At 35.7% G+C, this 20,070-nt stretch overlaps 1 protein-coding gene across 1 annotated transcript; it reads left to right on the forward strand.

The window, feature by feature from the left end:
- Positions 1-513: 513 nt before the first annotated feature.
- Positions 514-19,500, forward strand: LOC126969804 (beta-1,3-galactosyltransferase 5-like). Its single transcript, XM_050815370.1, has 6 exons — positions 514-998; positions 10,882-11,053; positions 11,866-12,043; positions 13,134-13,350; positions 14,383-14,517; positions 16,284-19,500. Exons 1-6 carry the CDS (start codon positions 980-982, stop codon positions 16,595-16,597), a joined length of 1,035 nt encoding a protein of 344 aa, XP_050671327.1. The 5' UTR covers positions 514-979; the 3' UTR covers positions 16,598-19,500.
- The last annotated feature ends 570 nt before the right edge of the window (positions 19,501-20,070 follow it).

The following is a 20,070-nucleotide window of genomic DNA, read 5'->3' on the forward strand; positions in this document are numbered from 1 at the left end:
GTTTAAATAATATAATTTAATTTCATAAAAAGTAATAAAAAAATAACTGTATAAATATAAATTATCGTATATGGGATGCATCAACCTTTAGAACTTGAACTCATTGTTTGTGTAAGGATGCTTCGTGAACATGATGGTCGTGATCACTGTCACAATTACTAATTGCATCCAACAAATACAATGATTTAATAACTATAACAGATTGACCTGGCACTACAAGCAGCACCCGTTCACGAGTTGAAGCATGGACCAGCCATCGTTCCTTCGCACGTATTTGAGGGAGATACTCGGCACACGAGTCACGTCCATGCACCGTCATTTATAGAATAGCATCAGCACTAGACATGGTAGTGGAGCTTGGTTGCTGAATGCTTCTAATGAGCCATGACTTTGAGTTAGGTCTTATGTGGGATAGGGCGAAACTTTGTTATAGTATGACATATAAAATGTGAATCATTGAAATTCAAGTAGGCTCAATATTTTTATGGCAATCTAATTACATATTCTACAATGACCACAAATTCAGAAAGTTTCTGCAATAAAGTGATGAATTTTAGTGTGAATCTAACACAAAATGACTTCGACACACACATGTTTCGCTTCTAGACGGCATCTTCGGGAGCTGACTCGCAAAACGCTGATATGAGTGATTTTGTGAATATGAAAGATTATAACAATGGCTATCTTAATAGTTATTTATTTTCAAAAATGTTAAGGCACCCACACTGTGAATAATATGTTTGTTTGAGTTATCGATTGAAGATAAGCTGGGTTATAGGCGTGGACTTAATAAGTCTGTTTAGCATTGTTTGCCGGACGACGGTTACCAGTGAGGTAAGGTGAGGCTTGGAATTAAAAACATTGAAAACGTTACGACTTACGAGTACCTACAGACTTGAGACTACAGCGCAGTCAAACCGCGAAGTGAACGCTTGTGTTGTTATGAATTCGTTTCGAAATTCGAAAAAAGACGTTGTGGATGGCTTTGAAGTATATTGGTGAGTTCGTATGACCTTTTTTTACCTCTATAATCTTTTGGAAGACCAATAGGATCATTATCGGTGTTTTTTTTAACGAAAATTAGGGAAGAGACAAGCAGAATGCTCAGCTGATGGTAATTGATACGACCTGCCGCTCAGAATTCTTGAAAAACCCAAAAATTCTGAGCTCGAGTGGCATTATAACTGCGCTCGTCACCTTGAGACATAAGATGTTAAGTCTCATTTGCCCAGTAATTTCTAGTGAAATTAGATAAGTGAATATATGAATTAGCTACGGCGCCCTTCAGACCGAAACACAATAATGCTTAGGTACACATTACTGCTTCACGGCAGAAAAAGGCGCCATTGTGGTACCCATAATCTAGCCGTCATCCGGTGCAAAGGAGCCTCCCACTGTAACCATAGACTTAGAATATGCTAGTGTATAGACGACATGACATCCCGATAATGCGTAAGAAATGTCAAAGAGTTTAGATATTTTGAAAAAGCGACATCTCAAGTAAATTTCGTAATATGCATCTTTAATCATCAACTGTAAAGTAGATCCTGTAGATGAAGCCACAACCTGAAAGTTGAACAAGACATATCAAGATTTATAAACGATACCTCATTCGAGCGGTTAGACCAGTGGAAGAGCGCTCGGGTTCGAGTCCCGCAAGGTCATAAATGTTGTTTACAGAAATTTGCCAAAGAGTTCGTTATTATCTAATTCCGCTAACTTCCGACTTTCTTCGGCAGTCCAAGCAGATGGCATGTCAATTCATTCATACATTTCAGCCGGAAGACGTCCACTGCTGGACAAAGGCCTCCCCCAAAGATGTTCACAACGATTGGTCTTGCACTGCCCTCATCCAACCTACTCCATAAGATCGTCGGTCCATCTTGCGGGCCTACCACACTACGCCTTCCGGTACGTGGTCGCCATTCCAGGACCTTACTGCCCCAACGGCCATCTGTCCGCCGCGCTATGTGCCATGCCCACTGCCACTTCACTTTCGCAATCATTTGGGCTATATCGATGACTTTGGTTCTCCTACGGATCTCCACCAAACTCCGAGCATAGCCCTCTCCTTTGCACGCTGAGCAACGGTGAGCTTCCTCATAAGGCCCATAGTTAGCGACCACATCTGTGTTCCGTATGTCATCACTGGCAACACACATTATTTTCAAAAATGTTAAGGCACCCACACTGTGAATAATATGTTTGTTTGAGTTATCGATTGAAGATAAGCTGGGTTATAGGCGTGGACTTAATAAGTCTGTTTAGCATTGTTTGCCGGACGACGGTTACCAGTGAGGTAAGGTGAGGCTTGGAATTAAAAACATTGAAAACGTTACGACTTACGAGTACCTACAGACTTGAGACTACAGCGCAGTCAAACCGCGAAGTGAACGCTTGTGTTGTTATGAATTCGTTTCGAAATTCGAAAAAAGACGTTGTGGATGGCTTTGAAGTATATTGGTGAGTTCGTATGACCTTTTTTTACCTCTATAATCTTTTGGAAGACCAATAGGATCATTATCGGTGTTTTTTTTAACGAAAATTAGGGAAGAGACAAGCAGAATGCTCAGCTGATGGTAATTGATACGACCTGCCGCTCAGAATTCTTGAAAAACCCAAAAATTCTGAGCTCGAGTGGCATTATAACTGCGCTCGTCACCTTGAGACATAAGATGTTAAGTCTCATTTGCCCAGTAATTTCTAGTGAAATTAGATAAGTGAATATATGAATTAGCTACGGCGCCCTTCAGACCGAAACACAATAATGCTTAGGTACACATTACTGCTTCACGGCAGAAAAAGGCGCCATTGTGGTACCCATAATCTAGCCGTCATCCGGTGCAAAGGAGCCTCCCACTGTAACCACAACGATTGGTCTTGCACTGCCCTCATCCAACCTACTCCATAAGATCGTCGGTCCATCTTGCGGGCCTACCACACTACGCCTTCCGGTACGTGGTCGCCATTCCAGGACCTTACTGCCCCAACGGCCATCTGTCCGCCGCGCTATGTGCCATGCCCACTGCCACTTCACTTTCGCAATCATTTGGGCTATATCGATGACTTTGGTTCTCCTACGGATCTCCACCAAACTCCGAGCATAGCCCTCTCCTTTGCACGCTGAGCAACGGTGAGCTTCCTCATAAGGCCCATAGTTAGCGACCACATCTGTGTTCCGTATGTCATCACTGGCAACACACATTGGTTAAAAACCTTCGTCTTCAGACACTGGTATTTTGGACGAGAAGATTTTACGGAGCTTTTCGAACGCTGCCCATCCGAGTTGGATTCGACGAGTGACCTCTTTCCCGAAGTTGGACCTGCCCAACTGGATAATATGTCCAAGGTAGACGTAACAATTTCGAGAGTACAGTTCCCAACTGTTACGGGTCATGTCAATTACCTAGAGTAATAAATGGCGCGATAAGAAATAGCAATTTGTTAGTTGAAATAATATTCTACTCCGTTAAACTACATTTGACTTTTATTAACCTCAGCCCTGAAAAACAATCGGCCATTCAGTAAACAATGAGGTATTTGTAACCCCACACTGGCGCGATTGTAGCCGTTTGATATTCAAAACAATTAACAGAAACCACATAGACATCAGCACAACGTCTGTAAACTGACTACATAACATAATTTGACAAATAGTAAAGGTGACTTCACTACCTATTATAAAACAACTCCTTCACCCCGTCTGTCTGTCTGTCTGTCCGCGATATACTATTCAAAAACTACTGCACCGACTTTTATGCTGTTCTCACCAATGGATAGCGTGGTTCTCGAGGATGGTCTTAGTAATATTATTTTTATTTATATTAGTTTTTGTATTCATCTTTGTATACATTAACAATATTTGTTGGAGGTGTCGGAAAAAAATAAGCCGTCTGGGAGCTTTCAACGAAAACGCTGTCTAAGCCCTTTGAAATAAAACAAAATAATGTATTGTGAAGTTGTGTATCTTATATAGGTCTACAGTGTAGTAGTATGTCTATCTCTTAAGGATAACATACATACTATATCCATCTTTATACTTTAAAAAATTCACAATTATAAAGCGGAAATGTAAAAGCTTGTACACAAATATTTTAATCCGATATTAATCCTTATCATTTTATTACAATATAATATTATAAAATATTTAGAAATACGTTTTCGTTTCATTTTTAATTCATTAACATTGATTCCACATTTCCGTTGGCTTTAGACTACATTATTCCTGAATACTTACAACCTTTTTTTTTCTATTGAGAGAACAGCTGCAGCGTCTGTAGGTTCGCCTTTCATAAAGAAATAATTAATAGATAATGTTATTTGTTCATAGAAAGATTAGGTAACGTGTTCATAGAAAGATCAGGTGACCTATGCCAATATTTCATCCACAATAAACCGTCGCACTGAACGTAAACGTGGAATTCGGCGGCAGGAATGAAGTGAAACAACTCTTCGGAACACTCCCCGTGATAAATGCGATAGAAGACACACAATGAAGCGACGTCTCTACGCAACGCCAAGTGATCCAGCCGTTCACAGAGCATTGGGTCCCCGACAATTCAAACTGCTCCGTGATGCACGCGGTCAAATGGATCGAGCTGATACTGGGGTGCGCCAGACCAGAGATGACAACAATACTCCATGTGTGGCTGTTAATAATCGAATCCAATCTACAATGTGCCCTATTAACAAACATCATAACAATGGTGTAAATTCATACTAACGGATAAACAAAAGGGCATGTTGCGTTTAGTATGGTATTAACAGGCCAATTGGTTTTAGACTACTACATTAATAATCTAAGTATATACCTACTCTTAATATAATAATATAATGTAATAAATGTAAGTTGTATGTGTAACTCTTAGAATAAATAAATAAAAACAAAAGTGATATGTCATTCATCAGTCTACTGACGAATACATTGTTTAAATATTTAAATAAAACACTTTTAAAGGTTTAAAACGCGTGTAATTGTAACTGTTTTATATTAGATTTTAGCGTAAAAGTTACATTTTTATTTTAGTCAACCTGACGTTTCAAGAACTTTTGAGATCTGTGTTCAGGGGGAATGCTGACTAACTTTTACGCAAAAATCTTATGTAAATAACAGTTACAATTACACGCGTTTTAATCCTTTAAAAGTGTTTTATTTAAATGTGTAACACTCACGTTAATCAAAGAAAATAGTATGAATACATAGTTTTAAAATAAAATATAGTAAACCAAAATGATAACCGTTAAACCAACGCACAGACTTTGGTCTATGGTCTTGGATGGCCTTCCAAGATAGAGCAATATATCAAAAGTACGATATGAATAGACATAGCAGACGATCCGAGGAAGAATATAATTCTAACAATTCGTCCTTAAATCATTAATTATACGTCTAAATAGACTGCGGCAGCTGTAAAAACGTCATTGAGGTTGAAAGCTAATCTCTATTGTGAGCAATGCACGACACAAAGTGACATACAAACCGCGGGTGATAGACGTAGCTTGTAAAGTAGAAGTTTACTGCAGGCAGTCGTTGTGACAGGACGTGTATATATTATTATAGTGTTATAAAATAGTTTTACTTTTATCTCAAACATCCTAACTAAAGAACTTAATTTCGAGTGCGTACTGCAATAACCGTGTTTCGTTGTGCTACCTAAAGTGCTTATTAATCAACCATTAGAGTAAAAGAAACGCAGTTAAAATCTGGCACCGACGCATCTACCTGAGAGATTATAAAGGTGCGTATTAAGTACTTAGCGGGGTGATAAGCGGGGCGATAAAAAACTTATCAAAAAAAAATGAGTGTCTCTAATTCTCCTACTAAAAAGTTATCAGAGAAGATGATATCAACGGGAAATAACAGCAGTTCCCAACCTGATCTGTCTAAGCTTCTATTAGACGTAGCTGAACCGGTATCAAGAAATGTCTCATTGCGAAAAAGAAAAGCACCTGATAATGACTTTTTTAGCCAACTCAACACATTTAAGAAAGAAGTTCTAGATATACTAAAAGAATCTAGCAGACGTCATAACGAGAGTATCACTACAATAAGTGAGAATACTACCTCCATCCGAGAACAGTTACAGGACATCAAAACCACAACAGAACACCTACTCACTGAAAATAAGAAATTAAAATCGGAAATGGTAACATTAAAAAATACAGTAAAGCTCAACGAAGAAAAAATTTCTGAACTACAAACTGAAATCTCAGAAATAAAGACGTGCTTTCAAACAAACTTACAATTGCAATCTCCAGTAGTAAGTTCTTATAACGATGTAATAACGGAAATTCAAGAACGTGTAGAGCGAAGTAAAAATGTAGTAATATTTGGTATCCCCGAACAGCACCTGGAAAGCCGGGAAGCAAGACAAGAGGTCGATAGTTCTAAGGTAGACGAAATCTTAAAATGTATTTGCCCTGATTATTTACCAAATGTCAAGAAAATCCTACGTCTTGGAAAATATAATAATAAAAAAGGACGACCGTTAAAAGTATGTTTTACATCAGAAGAAACGGCTAAATTAATACTACGTAACAAAAACTCTATCAACTTAGAAGGAGTCCGAATCTATTCCGATCAAACTCCGCAACAGATAAAATACTTAACAGAACTTAAAAATAAACTCAAAATACGACAGGAGAATGGTGAAGAGCACCTAACTATTAAATATATCAAAGGAAATCCAAAAATTATTAAACAAGCATCAAAAAACTAAATAAAGACCAAGAATCAACAGATCTAGATATCAATACATACGAAATAACTAATAATTATGCCGACGTCACAATCACAAACAAAACATTAAAATTTCTATATGCAAACGCTCGAAGCTTAGTAAAGCCTGGTCAACACGATGAACTTAGATGTATCATAGAAAGTTTTAAAGCAACATTGAATGTTGTCATTATAACTGAGACATGGATTAAAAATGAACTAGACGCTCAGAGACTTAACTTACCAGGTTACAATCATTACTATAACCATAGAACTACAAGTGTAGGAGGTGGTGTGTCAATATACGTGCACAAAAATTTAAAACAGGAATTTCTAGATGATGAATGTGAAGACTTCAACCACTTTCTATGGATTCATTTGAAAAATCTCTCTCTAGACATTGGGGTCATATATAAACAACCTTCCTCAAATGTGAAAAAGTTTTTGGAGACGTATAGTAACCAACTTTCGCGAAGAAGAAGAGCATTAGTTTTTGGAGACCTAAATCTAAATCTACTCAGTAAAGAAAACTCCATCAAAGAATATAAGATAGTACTAAAGGAAAATGGTATGAGAGTATTGAATAAAATTGACAAAGATCACTGCACACGCAAAACAGAAACCACTGCAACGTTATTAGATCATGTGTGTACCCAGCTTAAAAAATAACACTTTCCATATGGCTCTCATCGAAAGTTCTTTTTCAGATCACAAACAAATTTATCTAGAAGTAAAGAGAGTCAAACCTGAAGCAAATAAACGAGTACAGTATGAAGCCGTTAATTATAAACAATTATTTTTCACATTAAAAGACATGACTGAGACTAATCTGTATAAAGACTTTAACTTATTAGAGTCTACTCTATTAAAAGCAATATCACAAAACAAGGCAACGAAAATTAAAGTTCAAAATCAACCCCAGAAAGATTGGATTAACAAGGATTTGATTGCTTCTATAAACAAAAGAAATATTCTCTGGCATCAATTAAAGCGTTCTCCTGAAGACAAAGAACTAAAACAAAATTTCTTGCAGGAAAGGAGCTCGGTACATGTTGCTATACAAACTACGAAAAATCAGTACTACTATGACGCTTTCAATAAGTGTGAGAAAAATCCATTCAAAATGTGGCAACTTATAAATAATTTAGCACATAATAAAATAAAAAAAAACCTAATAACACCTGCAAAACTAGATACTCCTTCAGGCCAAATTACAGAAAGTAAAGATATTTGCGAATATTTTAATATATTTTTTTCTAATATTGGAGCTGAACTAGCTGGCCAAATTCCTCAAAAATATCATACAACTCAAAAGATTTTAACGGCTGATAATACTTTACAAAATGACTCAGCCCTACATAAACTGAAACTTGCGACTGTAAACGAGGTAGAAAAAATAATAAATAATTTGGACTCGAACACAAGTTCTGGTATAGACAAAATTACAACTAAAACCATAAAATGCGTTAACTCTTTAATAGTAGAAAGTCTCACTCATTGTATAAATAAGTGCTTTACTGACGGCCATTTCCCCGATTCTTTAAAAATAGCCAAAGTGAGTCCATTACATAAGGCAGGAAGTAAAACCAATCCGAACAACTACAGACCAATATCAGTACTACCTATATTATCAAAAATATTTGAAAGAATTTTACATAATCGTTTAAACGAGTACCTTTCATCTAAAAATTTCTTATTTAAAAAACAATATGGTTTATGATACCCAGAGCAGTCCACAATTAGTAACTTATGGCGTTCCACAAGGTTCAATTATTGGACCGTTATTATTTTTAATTTACATAAATGATATTCATGAAATCGGTTTACAAGGAGATATAACATTATACGCTGATGACACAAGTTTATTCTACACGGGTCAATCAATAAATACCATAGTAAAAAAAGCACAACATGACCTTGATCTTCTACATGAATGGTTGCAAACAAATTTACTAACCATAAATACAAGCAAAACAAATTATATTATATTCGCTGCAAAAAATAAAGAAATTGGTCATTACAACCCATTGACTATAAACAGTCAAGTTATTAACAATGTTAACAAAGAGAAATACTTGGGATTAATTCTTGATCCTCAATTAAAGTGGAAACCGCATATAGAAAGTGTGCGGAGCAAACTTACATCCCTAACAGGAGCATTTCGTGGAATGGCCCGATGCCTCCCAAAAAAGGTGCGGTATTTAATATATAATTCCATGATAAAGCCACATATAGAATATTTAGTGGAAATTTGGGGAACGGCGGAAAAAACTAACTTAAAAAGCTTACAAATAAGTCAAAATAAAATTATTAAAACTTTGTTTCGATACAACTACCTAACTCCTACTGTTCAAATATATCGGGAAACAAAATTAATGAATTTAAATCAAATATATAAATATAACACATGTATTCTCATAAGAAAAATTTTAACTAAGGATTTACATACACAAATTACATTCACAAAAAGAATAAACATTCAAAAAATTCTAACAAGACAAGCCCTCAATATTTGCTTAATAAAACCTAGAACAAAATATGGAACAAGAAATATAATGTACGAAGGGGCAAAATTGTATAACAACCTCCCAAAAGATATTAAAGAATTACAGTCATTAATTGTTTTTAAAAAAACGTTAAAACACCATTTTTTGAAGGATTTCTCATAACTTATTTTATTAGACCGCTTCCGGCTATGACCATGAACGAGACCTTAATAAACAAATACCCTCATAGCTGTCATTATAATAAATAATAAAATAGTGTAGGTATTTTATTCATTACTGTAAACATTTATTTTATACTTTACCCACCTATTTCGTTATTAATGTATCTACCTAATTAGTATTTATTGTAACTCTGTGTAATTATTGTAACTTTAAATATAACGTCTTAAATTGTGTATAGTATATAACGATTTGCCGCTCAATATATGTATCATGTTAGTTTAAGTATCTCAGTAAGTGAATTTGTATTCTTTTTGAGATAATAAATATTCTGAAATCAAAAAGTAATAAACCTGGCCTGTTTTCATCGGTTGTGTAGCAGCAAGAGGCTCTATCTAAATGTATAAATTATCTAAGAATTCAACATTGACCAATAATTGATATATCTATTTACATAAAAAGTTAGATTTCAGGAAGTTACTATACGATAGTGGTCAATCTGTAGGCCCCGCAAGCAGTTTATGAGGAAGAGACATTAGCAAGAAATATTAATTTAACCATAGCTCTAATAATATTAAGATGGTAGCATAAGTAATGGAATTTAATGTATTTTAAGATTGATTTAAGATTAAGATTTATTGAATTATTTTAAACAAAAACTACGATTTTAATATTTTCGTATGTGCAACCTGGTTTTTTCAGAGCTTTTGTGTTTTATGTTTTAAATTGGCCAGTTTTACTTTTAAATATACTTTTATTAGCTTGTTATGAGTGTGAATGTATGTTCTAATCTCTTATAATATCTTATATCATTGAAGGAGATTTCGAACTATACAAAACGTTAGGTTAATTAAAAATTATCTTACTTATCAACAACCGACCACAATGCATTAGTCATCAGGATTTTTAAGATCACTATTGATATCTTACGGCCGGCAATGGGACGACGTATAGCTTACCAGCGATAGAAGTTTGTATGGAAATTTCTATATACTCGTATATATAGAGATAAGAATGACTAATCGGGTTTATTGGGACAGCTTCAGATTATTGACAACTAAGTACTGACAGTAGAAGGTAGTAATTAATCTCTATCTGTGGATAGTATATTGGGAACGCCCGTAAGTATATCATTGGAACAATATTTGGCTTTTGCGTTGGAATTTATTAGTTATCTGATCTGTTCCTTGCGCTCGTCCGTCGTAAGGCTCGTCATCAAAACACTACATATTCTGACTAATGACTTAAATATAGATTTATTATAAAGAAAATTATTATAATGTTTTTACCGATTAAAAAGTAATTAACCAAAAGGCATTACGTTGCTTAAAGGTTATTATACCCTTTGACTTTCGAGTGTGTTGCATTGTTGTTGAATTTATATAAATAGAATTTAGTAAAGTTAAAATCGCTATAAATACTTACTCATTTCTAAAAATACGGCTATTGAAAAGGAGTGTTAGAAAAAATAGGGTCTGATGAGGCTGTATCATGCAGGTCTTCGCAGACGCGTGGTGAACCTGGTGATGTTGTTGTTGATGGCGATGCCGCTCATCTGGTGCTGGGGTGCCTCGGACACTGCAGCCAGGGCCTTACTACCTTCAGTTCAGCTTCAAGATTTGCAACACTTCAGGAAGAACAGAAGTTTGAAACACTATCTAGATAACATGTAAGCCAATAGGAAGTCTTAAAAGAGCAATTGTAAAAACTCATACATATTTTCTCAAAATCGATTTCTGTTTGGTTGATTGTCCAGATCTGCTATCGAAAATTTCATTGAGAATTTCGTCTGTTGCACTACGTAATAGCTATTTATAAAATGCACGTACCTCAATCATTCTTATTGCCCTGTGCTTCCCCGGGGCATTAAATGAATAGGGAAGTACAAGGACTTCCAGGAATTGAGACTGGACCTGTGGGAGGCTCCTTTGCACAGGATGCCGGCTAGATTATAGGCACCACACAGGCTCCTTTTTCTGCCGTGAAGCAGTAATGTGTAGGTAAACATTACTGTGTTTCGGTCTGAAGGGCGCCGTAGCTAGTGAAACCGCTGGGCGAATGAGACTTATCATTTAAATAAAACACTTTTTTAAGGTTTAAAACACGTGTAATTGTAACATTATTTTACATTCGATTTTTGCGTAAAAGTTACTTTTTATTATGATTTTGTGAAACGTAGCGGAATTAAAAATATCATTTTAAACATTACAACTAATTAAAATATGTAATCGATTTTGCAAATCGCGCCTATTTATATTTTAATTTTAATAATTTACTAACATTTTTCTCTTAAATAAGTGTAAAGGTTTAAGTATTTTGTTGCATCATTTCATTCATTGTTGGCTCTTATTCATTCATTCGTGAAAGCTTAACTTTTCCGAAATGGTGGTAAATTATAAAATGTACACCATAAGGGAATTGTTTTGAATACATAGTTATTTGAGTTTTGAGTTTACATCTGGACAACTTCAATATCTTCAGACAATTGCTGATCGAGCCGTCTTCGCCTTGCGTGGACCACGACATTCCACTTCTGGCGCTGGTGTCCTCTTCACCCGACAACTTCGAGGCTCGGGATGCCATCAGAAAAACGTGGGGCAAAGAACTTCCGACGTTCTTTGTGCTGGGGCTCAATGGTTACCAGGAAGATGACCTTACGGTTAATAATATAATATATGACATAAGATCAAAATTAATGACGCAATTTTTTTGTATTTTTATCAGTGTCTGCGAATGGCGGGATGAATGTGATGCTACCCCTTTTGTATTTATGTATTTTTCTTATGACAATAAGAAACGAGACGTAAAGGACGTACAGCTGGTAATTGATACGCCTTGACCATTACAATGTAGTACCGCGCAGAATTCTGAGCGCCACCACAATTGCGCTCATCACCTTGAGACATAAGATGGTAAGTCTCATTTGCCCAGTAATTTCAGTAGCATCGGCACCCTTCAGTCCTAATCACAGTAATAATGCTTACACATTACTGCTTCACGCCAGAAAAAGGCGCCGTTTTCCCATAATCTCCATCCTGGTACCCAAAATCCATAGTGGGCATCCTGTGCAAAGAAGCCTCCCACTGGTAAATGCCTTTAGTCGCTCCTTACGACACCCTTGGGCCTGGGACGCACGACATTGTCCACGTGGACGCTGTAAAGCAGAAAAAATACAATAACTACATCTAGCGTGAAAATATTATGCCTTATGAGGAAGCGCACTATTACTCAGCGGGAAATGGAGAGGGCTATGCTATGAGTTTCCCCGCTAGATCGAATCAGAAATTAGGAGATCCATAGGAGAACCAAAGTCACTGACATAGCCCAAATGATTGCGAAACTGAAGTGGCAGTTGGCAGGGCACATAGCTCGTCGGACAGATGGCCGTTGGGGCAGAAAGGTCCTTGAATGGTGAACACGTACCGGAAGGCGTTGTGTTGGTAGGCCCCTTACAAGACGGACCGACGATCTGGTCAAGATCGCAGGAGTAGGTCGGATGAGGGCAGCGCAGGACCGATCGTCGTCGATCTTTGGGGGAGGCCTTTGTCCAGCAGTGGACGTCTTCCGGCTGAAATGATGATGATGAAGATATTGACCCGACCTCTTGTTGATGGAAATTTGTGACACTGGAACCATGTGTACTGGTCCTGCAAGTACTGGGTGCAGAAGCTTATATTCAGTTTGTGGCACCTACTTGCTTATATATCATGTGACCAGTATCTTTCGTGATGACCTGCAATATTTTCCAGACAGACAACTACTTAGAAGCCAAGATGAACCATGACGTCATAATCTACCAGTTCCGAGACCACTACCAGAACCTGACGCTGAAGACGGCACTGATGCTGCAGTGGAGCAGCGCCCGATGTCCCGCGGCCAGGTTCCTGTTGAAAACAGACGATGATGTGCTGGTGAACCCCTGGGCGATGAGGCGCATCGTGGAAGGCAGCTATGATTCTCTTATTGGTGAGTATTACATGAGTTAATACAATTCGCCTTTTTTCTTTTTAGCCTTTTTCTACAAATATAGGCCTCCTTAAGCTGGGGCCATGTACTCCTAACTTGGGCTAACTACATCTAACTCGCTCCCGTAACTCTTCCTTCATCATATTTTCAGACCATTATCGGTGCAAACCACCCTAAGGTTGCCGCCATTCTACCCCTTATAATGCAACATAAATACAATATTTCACATCACCTTTAAGCAGCATCGTCTGACATCATACGATTTTGAGCACATCGTTATTTGTATAACGTTCTTCTTTAAAAATAACAATAATAATAATAATAATCATTTATTTCAGGCATAACCCATAGAAAATACAAATTAAAATCAAAATTACAATTTAATTACCACTAAATCCAACTAACTAACCATACAAAAAATTAAATTAAATAAGTTACAATTACTTACTTATATTAAATAGCTTATTTTCTATTTTTATCAACATGGATGTCCATCCATCTTTTGATAATATCGTTATTATATACATTGTTAGACACAGTCATCAGAATTCCGTTGCTGGAGCGTCTCATTCGATCCCAAAAAGAAGCAATTCTTGTGCGAATTATTGCGAAGAAGTCGGGCACTCTCGCTCTCGCAAACATACTTTCAGCACTGCAATACCTTGGAAGTTTCATAAGAGCTCGATAGGAATCATTTTTAACGCGGCTTCCATTAGAGTGAACTGGGAGTAAAAGCGTTAATCACCCATTCAATACCCAATGCGACATATTGCCATATCTTTCAGCCACAAAAATATACAATTAATATTAAAATATCCTCACCAAATTGCATGCAGAGTTCAAGGCCGGACCTTTTATAGAAGATGCAAGCATTTGGGTGACCTGGTCTAAACCCGTTTATATATCAATAATGATAGGTTAATTCCTACCACTTGATATTTCATCACAGATCATATAAAATCACCTACCATTACAGACACAACTAGACCAAGTACACTGTTCAATTTTAATAGTAAACACTAAATTCCACAGGTTATAGAAAGGAGCACAATAAGCTCCACAGAGTGGAGTACAGCAAGTGGTACATCCCTCGCTGGCTGCTCGCTGAAGACTACGTGCCGGAGTATTTGTCCGGGACTGGATATCTCATCAATGGTGACAATTTACGTAAATAAAATACACCGTAAATACGTAAGATTGTACAATCAATCTAATGTATTGTCTTGATAATAATATGACATCTGTCATTAAATCCTCGATTGTATTTCAATATATCAGTACCTACTTATAATATTATAAATGTGAATGTAAGTTTGTTTGTTACGCTTTCACGCCTAAACCACCGAAACTATTTTGATAAAATTTATTACAGAGAGTAAAAGTAGACTAGAGCTTGAAAAAGAACATGAATAAGGAATGGCAGTTTGAATGGAAATTCGTCACTATCGAAGATAAAACTATGAAACTTTGTATGTAGGTACTTGATAAGAAATAATATAATATGAATATTTGTTTGAGCATTTTTGAACCTACATGGGGATGAAATAGGACGAAGAAACTGTCCACAATGACAAGGGATATGCGCTGTGTCAAAGAAGAGCGCTGCCAGCAAGGGAACGATGTTTATGTTTTATTTGAAAAGTGTCCTAAAGGTCCTAAAGGTCCTTAGTCTATTATGAGATTAAAATGTTAAGACCTTAATACTCAATAGGCACTTATTTTATGTGCCTTTTTTGTTTTTTTAGGACATATTAAATATTTCATCGGACTTAAAAAGTCACTGTTGATATGTTTATGAATTGTTCAGCTTGTCATCAGCTGTTCTAGTAAAAAAACTCAAAACAAAAGGACAAACCAGAAGGAATTTTCAATCACATTACGCAGCGCATTGTATTCAAAAAAACTCCCTCCCCGCGCCCCACCTCTCCCGCTCAGTGTTACCAACACTCCATACATTACCTTTTTTAGGGCGTATTTAATAAATTCACCATTTTGATAAATAAATAAATATAGTAAAATCCCCAAAAGGCGATCACGTACCGAAAGACAGTGTTTGTAGGCCCCCCACAAGATGAAGCGATGATCTTGACGAGGTCGACGGAACACGTTGGACGAGGGCAGCGCAGGATCGATCATCGTGGAGATCATTGAGGGAGGTTTTTGTCCAGTGGACGTCTTCCGGCTGATATGATGATGATGAATAAATATAACTGAAAATGTGCTTGTTACAAATGCGATGTAATACCATTCGATTTCTTAGCATGCATGATCTTTGCAAGTTATAACAACGGCGCCATTATTTCAAAATTTATATTTCAACTGTAAACAGTACGTGGTACGCCATTGTTAATTGACAATTTAACGATTACGCTGTTCTGTCACACCGCGTCACTATTGAGCGCGTTGACAGGTTCTAGTTTGTTCTGTGTCCTGTAAAATCAAACCGGTTTACACTCCGGGAGTGCCGGCAGAAGTGAAAACTTGAACATTAACGTTGTGCATTTTTGAATAATTTGGAATGGTTAGGGAATAATTTCGCACGAATTGCTTTATTTATCAGTACACAATTTATGTGATTAAATATAATATTATAATTTATTGAGCTATCGTACACAAAATTGACAATTTATGTCGCAAAAAAATTTAACACTAGAACTATTACATTTATTTTACATTAAAAAGTATGTATCTATCAGAAAAATTAACTTTCATCCATAATTTTAACGAGTGTTTTACGAATTTTCCATCAGGCCACGTGTCCTGACGCGAGTTTAACATTTTATACCCATCCCAAGAAAAGTAACCAATATTGAAAAATAAAGTGAACTAAAGTTACGTAATACGTAACATTTCACTGCTATAACTATATAGTAGGTACTTTGTTGATCGTTCCCATATACTGAGCTCTTGACCGGTACAATTTATTGTTTCAGGCAAACACATAGATGACATGCTCCAGGCTGCTCACACGGTCCCTCTTATAAACCTAGAGGACGTCTACTTCACTTACCTCGTCGCCAAGTTAAAGTTACACCTACAGCTAAGCCACGACCGCAGACTGAGCCCTTACAGACCCTGGCTTCCAAGTGTTTGCCTGTACTGGGGCCTGGCTTCTATACACTCGCTATCCCCCAAGGACATTATCAGCTGGGGGGAGGCACTGATGGAGATTGGAACACAATACGAAAGCGGGAATAGAATTTGTGAGTTTTATGAGCGTGTGTTTAGTGAATGGCTGTTGTATTAGATTACTATAGTTAGGATGTAATGTTAAGTAATATGTTTTATCTACACCCATGCTTTAAATCCTCTATTAAAGATTCTGAAACAGTTAGCTTATTGCCAACATTAAAACATCCAATGTTCTAATAACCATAACATCAACCAAACGAGTGTTGTAATGTTGTACTGAATTTCATCACAACACTCCTATTTTTTTTTCAATCCCTTCATGCTCAAAGAGTTTTAACAGACAGCCACATTCTTATTGCTCGATGCGTGGTATCTGTATGAATTTCAAACAAAGAACATTTTTGTTTACGCGCGTTCCACACTACCAGAACGTCGCGTGCCATAAAAAAAATAGGTTATTTGAATCCCCGCCATTTTTCTTAGATATTTTTATTGCTTTGTTTACATAAAATGAGCGATTCATTTTAAACGTTGCAAAAGAACATAATATTCATGTGAATTTTAATTATTGCACTAAACAAAATGTAAATTACTACTAAAATAAATAATTCTTTCATTAATACTTACATAATTTGTATATAATCAGTAATGGATGATATAAGGTAGGGGTGAGACGTATTTATCGTCACAGGTATTTGTAACAGGTATTAAAATATCACCGGTTGTCACTGTGACAAGATATCCAAAAATAACAGTGACAAGTATTAGGAGTATTTTGTAACAACTAGTATTTTGTAACAACTAGTATTTTATAACACCTAGTATTTTGTAACGACTGTTATTTGAGTAACACCTGTTACTGAACAAGTATTTGATAACAACTAGTATTTTAGTAACAACTGTTACTGAACAAGTATTTAATAACAGCTAGTATTTTAGTAGCAACTGATATTTGAGTAATACCTGTTATTGAACAAATAATTAGGAGTATTTAGTAGGTATTTTTTAACAGTATTTTGGTACAGCTATAATTGTGTGATTTGTAGGTCTGTTATATTATTTTTAATTCAATAAGTAATAAAATAGTTATGGTTCAACTATTCTTTTAAAATATGTGGGATAAGAAAAACCCTGTTTACTTTTATTGTTTACTGAATATTTTTCTTTTAGACACATTTGTAAATAATAGATACATCACTTTCATACATTTATTTAACATACTATTGTTAAGATAGCTAGGTACCTAATTAAAATATTGAAGTAAATTTCAAATGGAATACCCTGTCTCTGATATCATTTTTTGTAATCGTATTTATTCACAGTTATATTGTGCCTACGAGCAGGAAAATACGGCTCACCTCTTTGAAAGAAAAAACCTATATTGGTAATTTGATAGTACCTACTCAATAATATATTATGATGAATATTTCTACTTTATTGTTGAATTATTCGTATGATAAGGGCACATTTTAATTGTGTACTAGGTAAGGATCACTGTTTAAGCATAGGTAGTATTGAAACATAATGAATACGAAAGTATAATGATTATTTTTATTATGTCAAAGTTCTATAAAAATAATTAATAGGTCTGTACAGCTTTACCTAAACAGAACTTTTGAAATTCGAAGTTACCACAAGAGAAAGTACTATGTAATACGTATAGATGGCGCTAACAAGTAACACCAAACAACGAAAAATATATGCCTCACTACAGTAGCTAGTATATTATCACAGATAGTATTAAAATAACAGCTAGTATTTTGTAACAGGTATTTTGTAACAGGTATTTTGTAACAGGTATTTTGTCGCTGTTACTTTTGAGTCACAGTCACCGTCATACCTAGTATTGCTTTTTGCCTAGTACGTCTCAACTCTAATATAAGGTTTTACTAGTAACTACTAGGACCGGCTGTTTTAATGTTTTTTTTTTTTTTGCGCCATTTATTGGCCTGCACGGTTTGTGCGTCAGCCATTGTTTTAATGTTAGCAGTAAGCTAACTGTTTCAGAATCTTTTAGAGGATTCATATTATGGGTGTAGATAAAGTCTTGTATGCAACTATTGATAATTAGGTATTAAAACACTCGGCTTCGCCTCGTGAGATCAATCCACATTCGTGTTTTATTATACAACAGTTAACATAAATAACTAATGTAATATTTACAAGTGGCAAGCTTTTAACAGGTTGCAGGCTAGATTATGGGTATATAACGGCGCCTATTTCTGCCGTGAAGCAGTAATGTGTAAACATTATTGTGTTTCGGTCTGAAGGGGTAGCTAGTGAAATTACTGGGCAAATGAGACTTAACATCTTACATCTCAAGGTGACGAACGCAATTATTGTATTGCCGCTCAGAAACCGTGGGTTTTTCGAGAATCTTGAGCGGAACTGCATTGTAATGAGCAGGGCGTATCAATTACCATCAGCTGAACGTCCTGCTTGTCTCGTCCCTTATTTTCATAAAAAAATGTAAATAACTTTATTCTGAGTTTTCGACTTTGCGATTATTTGAAATAACACTTGTACACAAAAATAATTAAAATAAATATTTTCTTGACGTGGACAATTTGTAAATACAGGAAATGAACAATTATGTTTACATTATGTAACTAGTATAATCTAACTTAAAGTGGATATCGGCTTATATCGGCTATGCCAGGAAATAATGATTTTTTAATGTTTTTTTGGATGCGAGTCACAACTATAATTTCGACATGTTATTATTCGCAAATTTTCTGTTTAACTCATAATGTTAAGTATCTCTTTGTATTTGATATTATTTACTTTATTGTGGTAGCCATTTTTTTTCTGTTTAATAAAATCCAATGGCATTATACTCCTTTACTTTTCCTGAAGCTGTTGCTGATTTATGTACGTACATAGGTTACATTTATTTTACAATACGTAATTTTTTTTAATAATGTAACAAAAATTACATAATATTGTATTATTGTGAGTTATGTACTTCTCTACCTAGCAAAAATGATCATTAGAATTATTAATTTACTTATTTTTTGACTTGTAACAATGGTGTTATTAATAATTATTTGATTTGATATTATAGTCTTTTGTTTTATTTTGCCAATCTAATATATAAAATTCTCGTGTGTTAAAATTCATGGTGTTAAACATTGAACTCCTCCGAAACAGCTTGACCGATTCTCATGAAATTTTGAGTGCATATTGGGTAGGTCTGAGAATCGGACATCTATTTTTCATCCCCCTAAATGATAAGGGTGGTCCACACGAATTTCTTTATTAAAATTTTTTTGCAATACAACGTTTGCTGGGTCAGCTAGTATTATATAGATGTTTTTATTAAGCTTTTTTTTTCAATTATTAATCGGATTTTTATAAGCTTTTGCTTTTTTAATCCAGCATTCGGGATCTTGTTTCAAATTGTTATAACAATTAGTTTCCATCTTTAATGTAGTGTTATTCAATTCAGCCGAGAGCGGGCCATCTCCAGCTTCGTCCTGTAAACTATAGTACGGAGACACGATTGATTATAAATTGTGCTATTCAAAGACGCACACACACACACATAGGATATCATCCTCACCATATGGATATGTGGCGTTCTTCCAC

The sequence above is a fragment of the Leptidea sinapis genome, chromosome 19, assembly GCF_905404315.1.
Source record: "Leptidea sinapis chromosome 19, ilLepSina1.1, whole genome shotgun sequence".
NCBI lineage: Eukaryota > Metazoa > Arthropoda > Insecta > Lepidoptera > Pieridae > Leptidea > Leptidea sinapis.